Source organism: Scomber japonicus, chromosome 13, assembly GCF_027409825.1.
Source record: "Scomber japonicus isolate fScoJap1 chromosome 13, fScoJap1.pri, whole genome shotgun sequence".
NCBI lineage: Eukaryota > Metazoa > Chordata > Actinopteri > Scombriformes > Scombridae > Scomber > Scomber japonicus.
Genome location: NC_070590.1, coordinates 16,522,721 through 16,537,526, shown reverse-complemented (window position 1 = coordinate 16,537,526; position 14,806 = coordinate 16,522,721). Strand labels below are relative to the sequence as shown.

Below are 14,806 nucleotides of genomic sequence, written 5' to 3'. Positions count from 1 at the left end.
GCGTGTTAACTGTAATCACAGAGACTAAAGACAAAATACTGCATAGTGTTTAATAGAATGTTAATTGTAATAATAAAGTAATAAAAGATTTTTTCATTGTTGTTTAACATTCATTTTAGTTCTACATTTAGAAATATGTCTATCATTACAGTGTTGTTTCAGTGCATTTACAACTTTCATGAAGGTGAAAGTGTGACTGTTTGAATTACTGCAGATTTTCTGAGGTTGAGAGTCAACGAATTAATACTAGATGTAAGACATTTTTAATTCTCTAGAAATATCATATATACCTCAAGTTATTTAGCAAATATTGCAACATCTATAATGGAAAGGCTTCCTCACACTGTAGAAATCAAATGTCTAAGTAATTATCCAATAATGCAGTTAAACAGCAATAATTCTACAAATAAATAGCTACAAGAGTTATTAAGAGTTTCTTGATCAAAGAGGTCACATAATCATATCAATGCCGTCTCTTAAAGTCTATATAAACATTGCCACTGACTACACTCCAAATGGGCTGGTCTTTATTATGATATTCTTCATTAGACATAATATAGCTGTAAAATCATGTAGGCTATAAATACAACATTTTGACTCTGGACTAAATACTGATAAAATTAGACAGCAGCAAAAGCAATTCCACCACCAAACCTGTAAGATGTAATAGTAAAATTCTCCTCTAAATAGTTTTGCTGTTCCAAAAGCAGCTTTTATCCCATTTTATGAATTTGAGCCAGAGATTAATGGAGATTATTGGTTGTGACGCTATGTACTAACTGTAAAACTAATCTGCATTCACACCACCAGCAGCCGACCCAATCCTGCTCTTCTGTCTGATGCCTGATTTCAGCCAGCTGTTTGCAGGCTGCAGTGTTGCAGAGTTATTGTAGGTGACACGTGTATCAATGATTTTAGTAACAAATGGATGTAAAGCTCTAATGCAGCACAGTTTGCAGTTGACTCCAAAAAATATCTACTTTGCAATAATACAAAGTGCATATTTATACTATGTATCTGTCCCTGTTTTCTCTACTTATTGTACCTACAAAATGACCTTGAAAAATGAAAAGTACATATTATCAACCTGCTAAACACAGATACAAACACTGTTATTGTGCATTACTATGTTATACTGAAAGAGAATATATCATAGTTTAAATGCAAAATGCAGACTCATTAAAACAACAACACAACAAATAATCTTCTGTTACCACCTCAACTAACATGACATTTTACTTCCAAAACATCCCCACTGTCAACACCCAACAAATGTGTTCAATTCTTTGAAAGTCTCAAAGACGTAGTTTGCAGTTATGTGGAGCATATGATTAATTTGATATAAAATTACAAGCTTTAAACTGCATGGCATTGCAGGCTTGTTCTCATAGTTCTTATCCAGCTGAACCTAGAGTAAGCCCATTATTCTCCATGAGCCCAGACATAATTCTGTATTACAGCATGGAAATTTATAATCATCCAAAGCATTGCTTTGGTGTGTGTGAAATCAAAGGGCATGTTAAAAAGACATCCAAAATTGTGGAAAATATCTGTCACAGTAGAGTAGTTAAACCACTCATGTAGAACTAAACTGGTAGTACTTTAGGTCTGTGGTGCAGCACATTAGAGCAGAATTAGGGAGTGATAACAACTTAGTTTTGTGTCTTGTCCAGAGCTGTCCTTGGATCACTAACAGGGATGTAGCTAATCAAAGGGAGTGAGTTGTTTCTCATCTTTGTGTCGTGATAAGAGTATGTACTGTACAGTGTAATCCAAGGTTTCTGGTGTTACTTTAAGCTATCAAAACACTTTGTTTACACTTTCCCATTTTTAAAACACTTGCAGGAGTATGATCTTAAAAACCTCTGTGCATACAGTTCCTGATCTTGGAATTTATTAAATCCAACTTGAACTTTGGAGCAATACAACAAAATTAAGTTAAAAAAAAGAACAGAAGAACACATTTTAAAATTATTAAATTCAAATGTAAGTGTATTCCAAAAATACATTTAGGGATTTTTTTTCCTTTTAACTTTTGCTTACATTCTTTATATGTTTTTCAAAGGTCTGCTAGCGTGAAACTCAGTACAAGCTGCTTAGACCAGACATTTTGTGTAACTAATAACCTTAATAATGGCTGCATTCCATTATCGTTCATGTAGGCTTATAGCTTACTAGAACATCAGTGCAACCATTGTTACCTGTTACACCTGTGTTTGTCCTGGTATGTCAGACTGGACATGTTGGAAAAAGGTCTATTCTCATTTTGGCAAACATCAGATGGATATTACAGCAGTTAATGTAAGATTAAAATGAGTCCTCATCACAACAATATCTAGAGTCCAGCAAGGAACCTTTGTTGCATATCTCTCCCCTTGTTTCATGTTGGCCTCTCTGCCACCAACTGTCCAATAAAGGCAAAATATAATATTAAAAAAGAGAGTTTGCAAATACCCACCTCAAAAAAATGGAAAGTCTGGTTAGTTTTATATAAAAGCAGCAACTAGTTCTCACTTATTTCCATTCACTTTCCGCCACATAACTGGGACTAGGTCGCAGTGGCATAAGGCTGACTAAGGAAACCCAGACATCTTTCTCCCCAGTAACACCCTCCAACTACTCCTAGGGGAACCCAATGTGTTCCCAGGCCAAGAGAGATATGTAATCCCTCCAGCATATTTGGGTGTGCCCCAGGGTCTCCTACCAGTTGGACATGCCTGGAACACCTCAAGAGGGAGGCGTCCAGGAGGCATCCTGACCAAGTACCCAAACCACCTCAGCTGGCTCCTTTCGATGCAAATGTAGGGGGTTTACCCCGAACCTCCTCGGGATGTCCGAGCTCCTAAGGTCTCTGAGCCCTAGAACTCTCCAGAGGAAACTCATTTTGGCTGCTTTTATCTGCAATCTCATTCTTTCAATTGCTACCCAAAGCTCATGACCACAGGGGAAGGATGGAACCGGCTGCACAATTTTATTAGTGTCAAGAAGAACAATAGCCCATTGCTTTTGTGACGTTTTCTTAATAAATTTTGTGCAAAAAATTCTCCGAACCTCTTAGAACTTAACAAGACAGAGGTCTGGCTACATTAATTTATATTACATTAGCTACCATAAAGATGACTTGTCTGCCTGGTTTTTATTGCTCCTATTTTGTATTATTTTCTATTTTTACTTTAAACCGTATCTGTTCTTATCTCAATTTTTACTTATTTATCTGTGTGTTTTATTTATTTATTTTTTTTTTTATTTTTTTTTTTTTCCTAATAAATAATGTTTAAACGTTGTATTTTTTATAATGTGTTTCCAGCTTTTGTAAAGCACTTTGAATTACCCAGTATATGAACTGTGCTATACAAATAAACTTGCCTTGCCTTGCCTAATATCTTGTTTATGGTTAACAATATATGAACTTCACAGGGTTTGAGGCAAAGTCGACAGTACACTATCCATCAAGCAGCAAACAGCAGACAGATAAAGTGACTAGCCAACTACTGAAGCTAAAAAAGTAATTTTCACAGTAGTTGCCAGAGACCAAAACAAATAAAAAAGTAAAGTGAACACTGGACTTATATGAAAGCTAGAAAAATGACTCCAAATGAATGCTAACCTTGAGCTACAACAGCTGGATGCATAAAGCAACTAACATAGCTCTAAGCTCTGGAGGGTGAGTCCACATCTTGGTTGTGTCTGAGATCACTCCCTTGTTCACTCATTGACTACTCTCTATATAATAGACAAGTAGGTTTCCTATAGTAAAAACTGTGGGATAACCACTGTGGGATTGTTAACTGAGAGTAGTGTACCTGCCATGGACAAACGTTTTCTTGCTTGCAAACATTTCATACTCACATTCAGACACTCAAATAAACAGGCAGTACGTACAGTACGGTGCACTACATAGCAGACAGGGAGTGATTTTGGTCACAGCCCTTGACTAATGTAACTCTAGCGGCTCCCACATGTCAGGCATGAGGACTGCAACAATCCATATTTGACCTAAACTACTCTGAAGGAGTAAACAAACCTACTGAACCTAAATAGCTGACTGGGACTCAGTCAGAACTGAGGTAGTGTTCTGACCAACACAATGATGGGGGTTAAACCTGCATCAGTGGTCTATCCAAATGTGTCAACTCATGTCAACCAACCCTCCTTCACAACTGTCCTCATGACGAGGGTTGGACATGGGTCGGCGGCTGTTCAGCGGTGGTGTACTGATGTTGTTAGCTGTGTTTTAAGGTAATTTAGCTAACTCGTCAAAAAAAAAAGGTGGGTCAAACATGCATTAGGTAGACCTGCGTCATACGTGCATCTGCTGTCTGAAAGGAGTATAAACCAAGACCAGTTGCCTTGAAATAGCTCTTCCAGTTATACCCCTGGCCCTGACCTGGATGACTGAGAATTTTCATAGATACAAATCACACTCTAAGGCACACCAAAACCCCCCACAAAAAGTAAACACAAATGTTCTCTAAAGATGCCAATCAGAATTGGCTTTAGAATTCAATGTAAAGACAAATAATAAACTATATTTCATATTATTACAATATACACTTGTGGGCTTTAAATCCAGTTAAGCTAATACAATCCAAATAATTTCAGAATTTTTAAATGGAAAATATGTACAGTATGAAGCTGGGCCGCTGTATGCAAAGCACAATAAAGTAAATGTATAGAAGACCAAAGTTGCAGCAGAACAGAAATTCAAAATCCTCACTCTTGTATTAGTCATCTAACCTCAACAAACATGCATCATTCTATATAGCTCATTACAGAATAAATAAATCAAAAGAGACTGTATTGAACTAGACAAAGAACCAATTCGCATCATACTACCATCAAAAAAATCTGTGGCACACGTTTATGCAAAGAATCCTTCTTTGCATAAATGTGTGCCACAGATTAATTCTGCTATGAGTCTTTCATGTCATATCTGTTATTGCTGTTGTACAAGACTAATATAGTTGATTTACTTGCATCTTTGTTACAAGTTCAGCATAGTGCGAAAAGACAGAGGTTGTATAATGGCACTGATCACAAAGGCCACTTGATGATATCCCTCTGATTAAAACTTTTTAAGGGGTATTAAACCCCAATGACTGAATGTCTCCAAGCATATGACTGTAAGATTCCATCACACATCTATCTAACAGCTGTGCACTGCAAACAGGTATGGCCTCAACTCTACCATGAAAACTAGTCTGTCACTGCAGAGTTGTGGCTTTTGTAACACAAAAAGACACAAAAGACAGGGATCCAAGATTTTAACTACATCATAATAATAGCTTGTAAAGTTCTGTGTTTTGAAAAGGGGAGTAGAGCTCTGAGTGATTGTGAGAAAGTGCCTAATAGGACAGGAAAATGAGGGACCAATTTATGAAAATGGTCATGCCCTTTTTTCATACATCTTATAAATATACATCAAGCCTATCTTGTCAGAGTGGAGTAGCTGAGATTCAGCAGGACAGAAAGTCCACATGAATGACCCAAAAACATTTCCCACAAATCTACAGTATAGTCTCAATCAAAACAAATCAGTCTGTCTCATTAGCCTGTACCTCTGCCCTGGACTAGAGACAATACAACAATGACTGTTGGAAACACTTCAATCATTCTTATCTTAACAAACACACATCCTGTGCACGACCATAATCTCAGTGGTGAAATGCAGTAAATGAGCACCTTTGTCACAATCAACAACTGTTTACTAAATTTCCCTTGAGTGTGCAATTAGGGTATAATGACCAACCTGTAGATGCCTGTTGATTCATACTGCCGCCAGACAAACTTGTGAGGTAAGAACAGAGCCCAGTAGCCATCAGCAGCTGTCATTCATGTTCTATGTCTAGCTCTTCTAAGGAGCTCTCTCTATTCACAGAAAGATGCATAGCTTGGGGCAAAATTCTGCCTGTCTACCACCTCAATGCAGCAGCTGTGACCTGCATGCAGTGGGACATTAGTGCAGTGACAGATTAGTGATAGAGTGTGCATTCGCAACAACATTGTTACATTAATTTACTTCAGAGAAATAAATGGGCGTAATGAGCAATAAATAAACACTCCCACAAGTGAGAATGATTTGCGCAATTGTTAATTACAAGTATGAAGGTGGTTTCGGGGGTAATGTGTTACTCTTGGATTCAGATGACCATTTTTTTGTTCTGACGGTTTGTCTTGATACGATCCTCCCACCTCTCTGCATACACCCACGCACATGAACACACAAAATGCAATTATGTAGGTCTCCTCTGTGGGGTCTATGGATGAACAAAAAGCTAGGGACTGCACCTACCACATTAGTTTCATTATACAGACTTTTGATTTAGGCTGAGCCATGAGGGACACCATTGTTAGGCTAAATAATGTGAGCTAAAAGGCAAAAGTGGCATACTTGAAATTAAAGTTTGGAGTACAGCAATGTCAGACTCCTTTTCAAATGAAAACATAATCCACTGTTATTAGGGTATATGTCACCCTCTGTCATCTCCTGTCATACCCTCAGCTGATAAAAAAGAAACTGATCAACAACATTTGGTAATATTCTGAAGATAATCATGATATGTTTGGCAGTATTCTTTGCTTCTGCCATAGAAGAGGATTGGATGGATTTGATATCACTTGTGATAAATAACTGGAAACATGCATGTAGAGATGTCCGCCTGCTGGTTCACTGAAATATGTATGTGCCTGGACTAGATGTAGGCAAACTTCTTCGTAGAGGTCGTAGTGTTTGTAATCAGAGATGTGTCACAAAGCAACACTGAAAGTCGAAGAAATGCTTGGTATCATGTCTATTTGCTGACATACCGTCATATTACACTCTATTCTTTCTTTTCCCTACAGTACACTAACGTGAGAGACAATATCACCGTTTCAGTTAGACACAACATCATCTGCTTGAGATGCTGGTGACCAGTACGAGGGACAGATTTGATGGGCTTGAAAGAGCTTTACATAAGCCTGTTTACATATGTTTGTTGTAATCTACACCAGAAGAACAATATTTCTTGTTGTTTTCTTTTCTTCTTTGGCAGGAACCCAGAGCTCCCAGCTGGCTGAGTCCTGAGGAAGGGGTGCAGGTGGTGGGCACTGTAGGTAGCCTGAGATTCAGGCAGCCCTTAGGAACCAGATGACAACAACTGCATCACTTTGAGAGCTGTACAGTATGTACACTCAGTTCCATATTTGCACACTGGGGAGCCTCTGCACGAGAGGGATTCAAGACAAAATTTAAGGACGTGCTAGATGAGTCTGGGCTCAATGTTTGGGCTCAGACAAAGCTGCTTATGCAGCAGGTCAAGGTTCAAGGCCAAGAAAATAATTATGGTAATGTAGAAGCTCTGATCAAATGTTAAGGAAAGAAAGAATGAAAGAAACACACAGTGAGTAGAACACTGTTTATCTTGAATCCCTGATGAATGAAAGAAGGGAAAACTGGATATCAAGGGACTGACTGTTTATCTGTCTGTAGGGAAAGCTGCATCAAAAATATCATGATTGGGGAGAGGAGGGTGTCTAGAAACAACAGTGATGAGATTAATTACACTGAATAAGAAGCCATTCATTGACAATAGGCCACTAACACAACATCAGCTATGTTGCTGGGTACTTTGAACCTACAGGGGACCAAGAAGCGGGTGTGGCAACTCTCTCAGGTAATACAGTGAGTTTGATCAAGTCACTGACAAGCTTTGCTAAGTGGCAGAGGCATTAAGGGATATGGGGGTAGGTGGTTAGACTGTTCAAGGAACTCAAGAGGTAATAAGGAGGTCCTTTTTGTGTTACCTCCCTAATGGAGAGATGAGTTTAAAAGCCAGAGTGAGTGTGGCGAAACCAAGAGAGGGACGCATTTGTGTCTCATGAGTACAGACTAAGAGGATTTAAGAAGGCAGCAGTACAGGGCACACATTATGTTCTTAAGCAGAAGTGAAAATAAGTGTACAATGTGATGGGTATTTTTAAATTATATGTGTACGTCAGTACATTAAAATCATGGAAGAAGAGGAGCTGCCTCACATTTTGAAGTTATGTTGCAGGCTGACCACCATGGGACATCAGTTGTAGACACAAGTGAAGGAGTGGCTCCGTGACAAGCACTGAGAGGTGTTTAGGTTCCAGTTACAGACACTGACACTACTATATAATTCAAATAGTAGAGAAGACTCATTTCACCCTGATGAAGAGGATGGAGGACAATGTCTGTGGCATTTGAGTTGTTGGCAAGTGGCTCTTCCGGATCTTATAACAGTACAGTTCATGAATTCTGTCACTACACAATGCACAACAAAAAAGTGTGTCACGCACATGAATGAATGTATTTAAGTGCTGCCTCCTGCACCAACACCAGTGCAACAGTATGCTGCATTGTACTTAATCAATAGGTTCTATAGCCTAAACAAAACAATCAGCCTTGATTTTTCTCCTGTGAAATCTCACTAGCCATGAGCAAGAGAGAGGGAGGAAGAGAGAAAGAGAGAGGGAGCAACCTGACGGTGCCCTGAAACAATGCAAACACAGCTGAATATCATCAGCGACATGAATAAATACATAACGCCTAATTAGGCGAATAAAATGTGCCTGTTGTGATTTTAAAATGACTACCTAAGGGCGTAATCTACTGACAAAAGTCCATTCCTCAACTACGTGTGCATTAAACTAAAAAGAACGAGAAAGTATTGGTGGTAAAGTTGATCATTTAGATATTTTCAACAACGACCTCATGCAGCCTGCACTGAAGATGAATGTGTCCATACAGACTTGTACTAAGATGGGCTTTGCCAAAGTGTGGAGTATTAAAGAATTAAAGCAGGTTGTGAGCCTAAATATAGCTTAGGAACCAATTTGCTTAGGCCGGCGTGATTTTCTACACGTGATACCGGTGTACAGGCCGCTGTCCCTGGTCCTGAAATTGTACCGGGTCCATGAAACGCATGTGCTCCTTCTTCTTATAAGAAGCCGCAACAATAATACACAACATAGATCTGTATGTGAAGCATATAGGATGTGAAAGAGGAATTGGAAGGTGTCTACAAGGTTTAAACTACAATGCGGGGTTGCAGGATGCAGATAGTTCGATACACACCAACTGCAATTCCTCACAAGCAACAGTGCGAGGCGCATGTCTGATGCAGTTCAGAGGAGAGAGAATAGGAGAGAGAAAGAGAGAAAGAGAGTTTGATTGATCATGTGGGCTATGGGAGCCTGCGAGAGTTGTCGAAAATTGCTGCATAGACGCCCCTTAGGCACCTATCTGGTACCCACTGACTCCAAACCATCCTGTGGGCATAATAACCACAATTCACCAGAGTGCCTGTTACCAAAAACCCTAAATCAGGGGGCTATTAACAGACCATTCATTCTTCCGGGTTGGACTTCACCGGTAATCCCACAATACATTAACTTACCGCAGTCTTCACACAAGATCTTCCCAACATCCTTTTTTAGGTTCTTTCCACTCGTGTCCAGGGGCGCAAACGATGCCTTGAAAACCAAGGGCTCGTCAGTGGGGTCCATGAAAAAAATGTACTTATGGTTCTTCTTCACTTTGGTGCACGGAGCCTCAGATCCAAATTCCCCTACGATGACGAGCTGTTCTCGCTCCAGACCCCCGCTGTTTAGGGGCCAAACATCCAGCACTTTGACATTCACACTGTATGGCTCCGCGGAGACGTTCAGAGGCGTAGACTGCACCTTGCCCTCGATCACCACGGCGGATTTGTAAGCCTGGTCCTGCAGGGAATTCAAACTCGGGGAGTAGCAGGCGAATGAGACCCCGATGACCAGCATGGATAAATGTACTGAATCAAGCCTCATGCCGCCTGCTTTGGCTCGGTGGTCGCTGGTCGCGTTGCGGCAGGGCTCTCTCGGCTGCGGGGCGATGGCGATGGAGCTGGGTTGAATGAAGAGACAGCAAGAAGGCTCCAGTAGCACGGCAGCGCGGCAGACCTTGCATAAGTGTCCATGCCATCGGGATCCGCTGCTTTTCGAGTAATTTTCAATGGTTAAACAGCAGCTTTGAAACGGGGAAAACCGCGGGATGATGCTGGGTTTCAAATCCAGTCACTGCTTTCTGCTAATAATAAGGCATCGTAGATAGGCTAAGCAAGGAATTGGCGGATTCTCCCCTCCAGAAGATGCCCCCTATGCTGCCATAGTAGCCTTAACTGCAAGACGACGCCACTCTTATCTTTGCCCAAAAATTGCAGTGGTGGGGTACCGCTATGATGATTTTCTGTATCATCTGCAGCGGAGGGAAAAGACGCAAAATGCTGCAGTGAACCACAAGTTTGGTAGTCCGGTCGCAAAACATAAGCCACGTTTCACTCCAAAAAATAAAACAGTATTTCTGGTCGGCAGCTAAAACGCTAATACGCTGCCTTCCACCGCGGCTCTCTCTCCGCCTCCCCCACTAGCCACAGACGGAGAGAAAATAATGCCGATTGCCAAGGGGCTCCGTCAACAAAAACGTAGGATTGGAGCACTGAGATACAGGCAACCAACGGACCACAGGGTCGATCTCCTCACTCCCAAACCCAGTTACTGTATGTCAATCATTCCATGGTGTTTTATCAGCGGTGATCTCGCGTTATAATGAAACAAACAAAATCCTAAATCCATGACTGTCCCTCCTCAAAATCGCATCTTACTGTAGCCAAGGCATGACTCCAAAAAGAAAAGAAAAGAAAAGAAAAGACAAGAATAGAAAAGAAGAAATAGGTTCACATTGAAAAATGTAGCCGCATATAGTCCAGTGGGCCCAGAGAAATCATATGGCTGCGATGACTAAGGCTGCGAAAGCATTTCAGATTGTTCAAGAGACTGTTTTGAATGAGTTTTGCGTCTCATCCCATTAAGTCATGCCCGTCATTCAGGTCACATTCGCTGCTCTGCCTCTAAAAAAAACTGATGTTGAAGCACCGCATTAAATCCAGACAGCTGAAACAGCTGCAATATTGGAGTTCAAAGCAGAGGAAAACTACTTAAATCACCACGGAGTGAGAAAATTAAGAGAAAACAGGCTCTATTGCAATATGATATTACAATATAATGCTTCCAAATAATAAATAGCTCAGAGAGGGAAGTTATATGGATACGATAAATAAAATAAAATAAGAATATTAACTAACACGTTTGATTTTCATGTATGGTCATGTTTAACACAAGTTATGATTGTGGTGGTAGTGGTTTGGTTCAGTCTAAATGCCAGATTGAATGCGGATACAGAATGTTGTGCTGACAGTAGTCACAAAGAGCGACATCTGCTGACCACAGTGTATTTATGAGCAAATTGACAAATGCTTGCTGTAAATCAGACAGCAAAGGAAAAGCTGGGTATCAAATTTTGAATTGTGTCCCAATGAAATGTGATCGGTGTGGACTGCAATCGTCGCATTATCAGTGGACTTATATTTACGATTTTTGAGAACTGTGTAGCATATTGAAATAAAATAAAATCTAATGGATTTAAAAACAAACAGATGTGTACAGTAAATTTACAAATGCTTCCACACCTATACATTTATCTATGTTTTCATTTATATGTAAGGCCTGCAGACCTGACACAGACGTCGCTGCTCTCCATGGTGCTGAAATGTTATAAGGCCTATAAATATATAGGGCTATTGGGTGTGGATGTCACACACAAACATGGAGTGACATATATTTTGTGTGTGCGCACTTGTAAAAAATGAAGACTTCATTCTTTTAACTGTAACAAATTATTGACACAAACACAGAGTAGATGCACAGGCTATGTGCACACTTCTTCCCCGGATGATTCAACCATGCTGTTGCTATGGGCTACCAATAAAAGCATGACAAAGGTCCTAATATTTACCTCAAATTGCACTTATAACACAGTGTTGACAGAAAGCTCACTTCTTTAGACACTGCCCTCCATCACAGTGCCCAAAATGTTGCTCTACCTGTTACCGTCAAACTGCAAATCTGCAATTCCTCAGTAGTACCGAGGGGAGGCGTATGTCCACTGACTTCCCACCGCACAGTGCGTGTTGACATCAGAGGTGAAAGCGTGCGGCGTTGAACTTATGCGTGTGTCCCCTCTCCGTGCCACGACTCGCCGTTTCTTGTCCATCTTGTGAGGCAAGCTGTGCTGTCATAAAGGCCTGCAAGCGCATTCACATGTGTCTTTTGCTTTGTCTCGTCTCCTGCTGCACGCCGTCGAGGCTTTAAGGCGCTCCGCCTGCAGACTGAGCGGGGTAAGGTAGGTTACAGGATCTGGCTTGGTGAGAGGAATGACGCTTTATTTACATGTCATTCTGCCTGTTAATGTTCTGCAGCATTTTAAGTGCCCTAAACGTGCGGCCAAGCATATATCATTGCTTCGCAGAGTTTACAGAAGCATATCAGGGTGCATATGCACCTCGCGTCGGATCTAAAAATCATACTGGAGCTGCGTTTGGAGCGGCGCCACAGCATTCCTGTGTTGGGATGTAGGGCAAAAACTTTGTGAGGTTGCCTTTTACAAACTGCGACGACACCTTTTTGAGGCTGAATTCTGCGTTGAACGTGGCCTTGGCATCCGAACCGAGCAGTTTTTACTGATTTATATTCATGATTAAAAACGGTCTGAAAAATAGGCCAAGCACTGATTGATGATATATTGATTAAATTTTAATCTTGTTTGTGGTCTGTTGGGGCAGCTTATTTATCATTTCACAAAGAAAGGGCCTATATAGCATGTAAGTAAATTAGACAGAATATGTCCCATGGTGAAATTTGGAATTAAAAAGTCAAATGAAGCTCTAAACTGGTCATTTTTTGGACAAATAAGGCCCCAAGAGAAATGGGAATATTACATTTCATATAGGATACATCCTATGATGTCATAAAAATGTATACATTATACCAGAACAACAGTACATCGTCTGAATGTCAATATAATACGTTCTTTAGCAATTACTCACCTTTCAGCATTTAAATTCGTGTTTATCACGGATCTACCTGGTTGAGGGGGACAAAGAAGAAAGAGTGACACAATAAGGTCATCTTGCCTCCATAAAGAAATAAATTAACATAATTTTGAACTCAGATACATTGGGAGAGAATGACACTGAAATAATGCAACTGCACGGACAGTTCAGATCAACCAACCAAACGGTTGAGGGCATGATTTCTGTACGGCCTGTGTAGGCCTACAGCATGCGGGTCATCAGAAGGATACTAGTTAGGCTGTGTACATTTGAATTATTGTTATTTATTTAGTTAATTTTAATTCCCGACTCACTACATACATGTTGATTTCTTTAATTAAGATCTTACATCATTTACTTACCTTATACTTGACAGTAGACATGATTGGATTTTGTGACGAGTGCTGTACAAGACAGCTGACCAGGAGGCCGCACGACCTGGAGGCGATAAGAGCGGCTTATTTGAATGATTTTATATGACAAATCTGAACGTAAATCAAGGTTAAATCAAGCAGTTAAAACCTGCTAAAGTACAATAAGCAGTAGGCCGGCAGGCTCACCTCAGCAGGTAGCACTGAAAATGAGAGTTGAGAGTAGTCCGCAGGTTTTGTCCTAAATGTTATTTTCATCAGCTGATTTTTGATAAATGAATGTGTTTTCAAAGGTAACAATCGAGGCTTTTCTTTAGTTTATACATTACCTCTCAAATACGATTGAATATAGTTATTATTTATTTTTTACTGCGTTGTCTTAATAAATCAGACCATGAAATTTAAATAATTATTTCAATTCTGATTTTCATTAAACTGCTTATTCAATATGACAGTTTTTACTCATCGGTTTTATTGTATTTGATCGTGTTATTGTTAACTGTATGGTAATTCAGTGAATTGTTGAAAGTTGTATTACTTATAAAAGGTACTTATAAAAGGTCTCTCTATTTTTGTTCTATTTTTAATTCATTTCTGGATAAATGCAAAAATATAAATCCTGTTTTTATCCTAAGATTTCACTGTATAACATTAATATCCACATATAACTAAAGAAATAATGTTTAAACAGTTGAAAGTACTTTCTAGTTAGGATACCACTTGTTGTAATAAAGAACTTCACTTGGGCCTTTAAACAACCTTCATGAAGCCTACAATGAAAAAATGTAGGCCTACATGATAAAAAGGAAGTCCCATATTTGTTCTTAAAATTCTGGAAGGAAGTTTTTTTTTCTTTTTTTAATGAATAAAAATAAAATAATATGCACATGGAGACAAAGCACAATACGAGCAGAAAACGTGGAATAATTCATCATAAATACAATAAAATTGTCAGTCAATGAGTAGATTAATGGACTTGATTTCAGCTAAATATTTTTAAAAGTCTCGGTACTCACCCTTTTAATATGAATACTGGTGCATAACGCATGTTGACTTCAGGAGTTCAGAGTGGGCCCAGGTTTAACAGGTTGAGCTGCTGGCCATCCTTTTTATTCGGCCTGTAGGTTAACATGTCACGTGTCAACATTGCACGCCCATGCAGACACACAGAGTCTTCAAGATTTGTCGACCTAAAAAGCCTAACCCTAACCCTAACCCTAAAATGTTTTAAAATGAGATTGAGTATCTGCATAAGACTATAAACGTGGGCCCATCTTTAGCTTAGCTGTTAGAACATGTATGTTTTCATGTAGAGATTTAAGCTATTTCTTTATTTATATTTCAATTCGACTTTATTGCCTTTTTTTTTTTTTTTAAAAAAAAGGGGGGGGGGGGGGGGTCAGAGTATTTCCCATGCAAATTTCTAGTTTAATGACTGACATTAAAAATCACTTGTCCAGCAAGTCTCAAAAGAAAACAAAAGCCGCATTTATCATTTTCTTA

At 39.6% G+C, this 14,806-nt stretch overlaps 1 protein-coding gene across 1 annotated transcript in view; it reads right to left on the bottom strand.

Annotated features, from left to right (window-relative positions):
* The window catches only part of LOC128371248 (pro-neuregulin-2, membrane-bound isoform-like), a 69,552-nt gene extending 59,736 nt beyond the window's left edge, over positions 1 to 9,816 (bottom strand). Inside the window, exon 1 of the mRNA XM_053331516.1 lies at positions 9,405 to 9,816. Coding sequence (XP_053187491.1) covers positions 9,405 to 9,813 — 409 coding nt within the window. The 5' untranslated portion in view covers positions 9,814 to 9,816. The remainder of the gene's footprint in view (positions 1 to 9,404) is intronic.
* Positions 9,817 to 14,806: the final 4,990 nt, after the last annotated feature.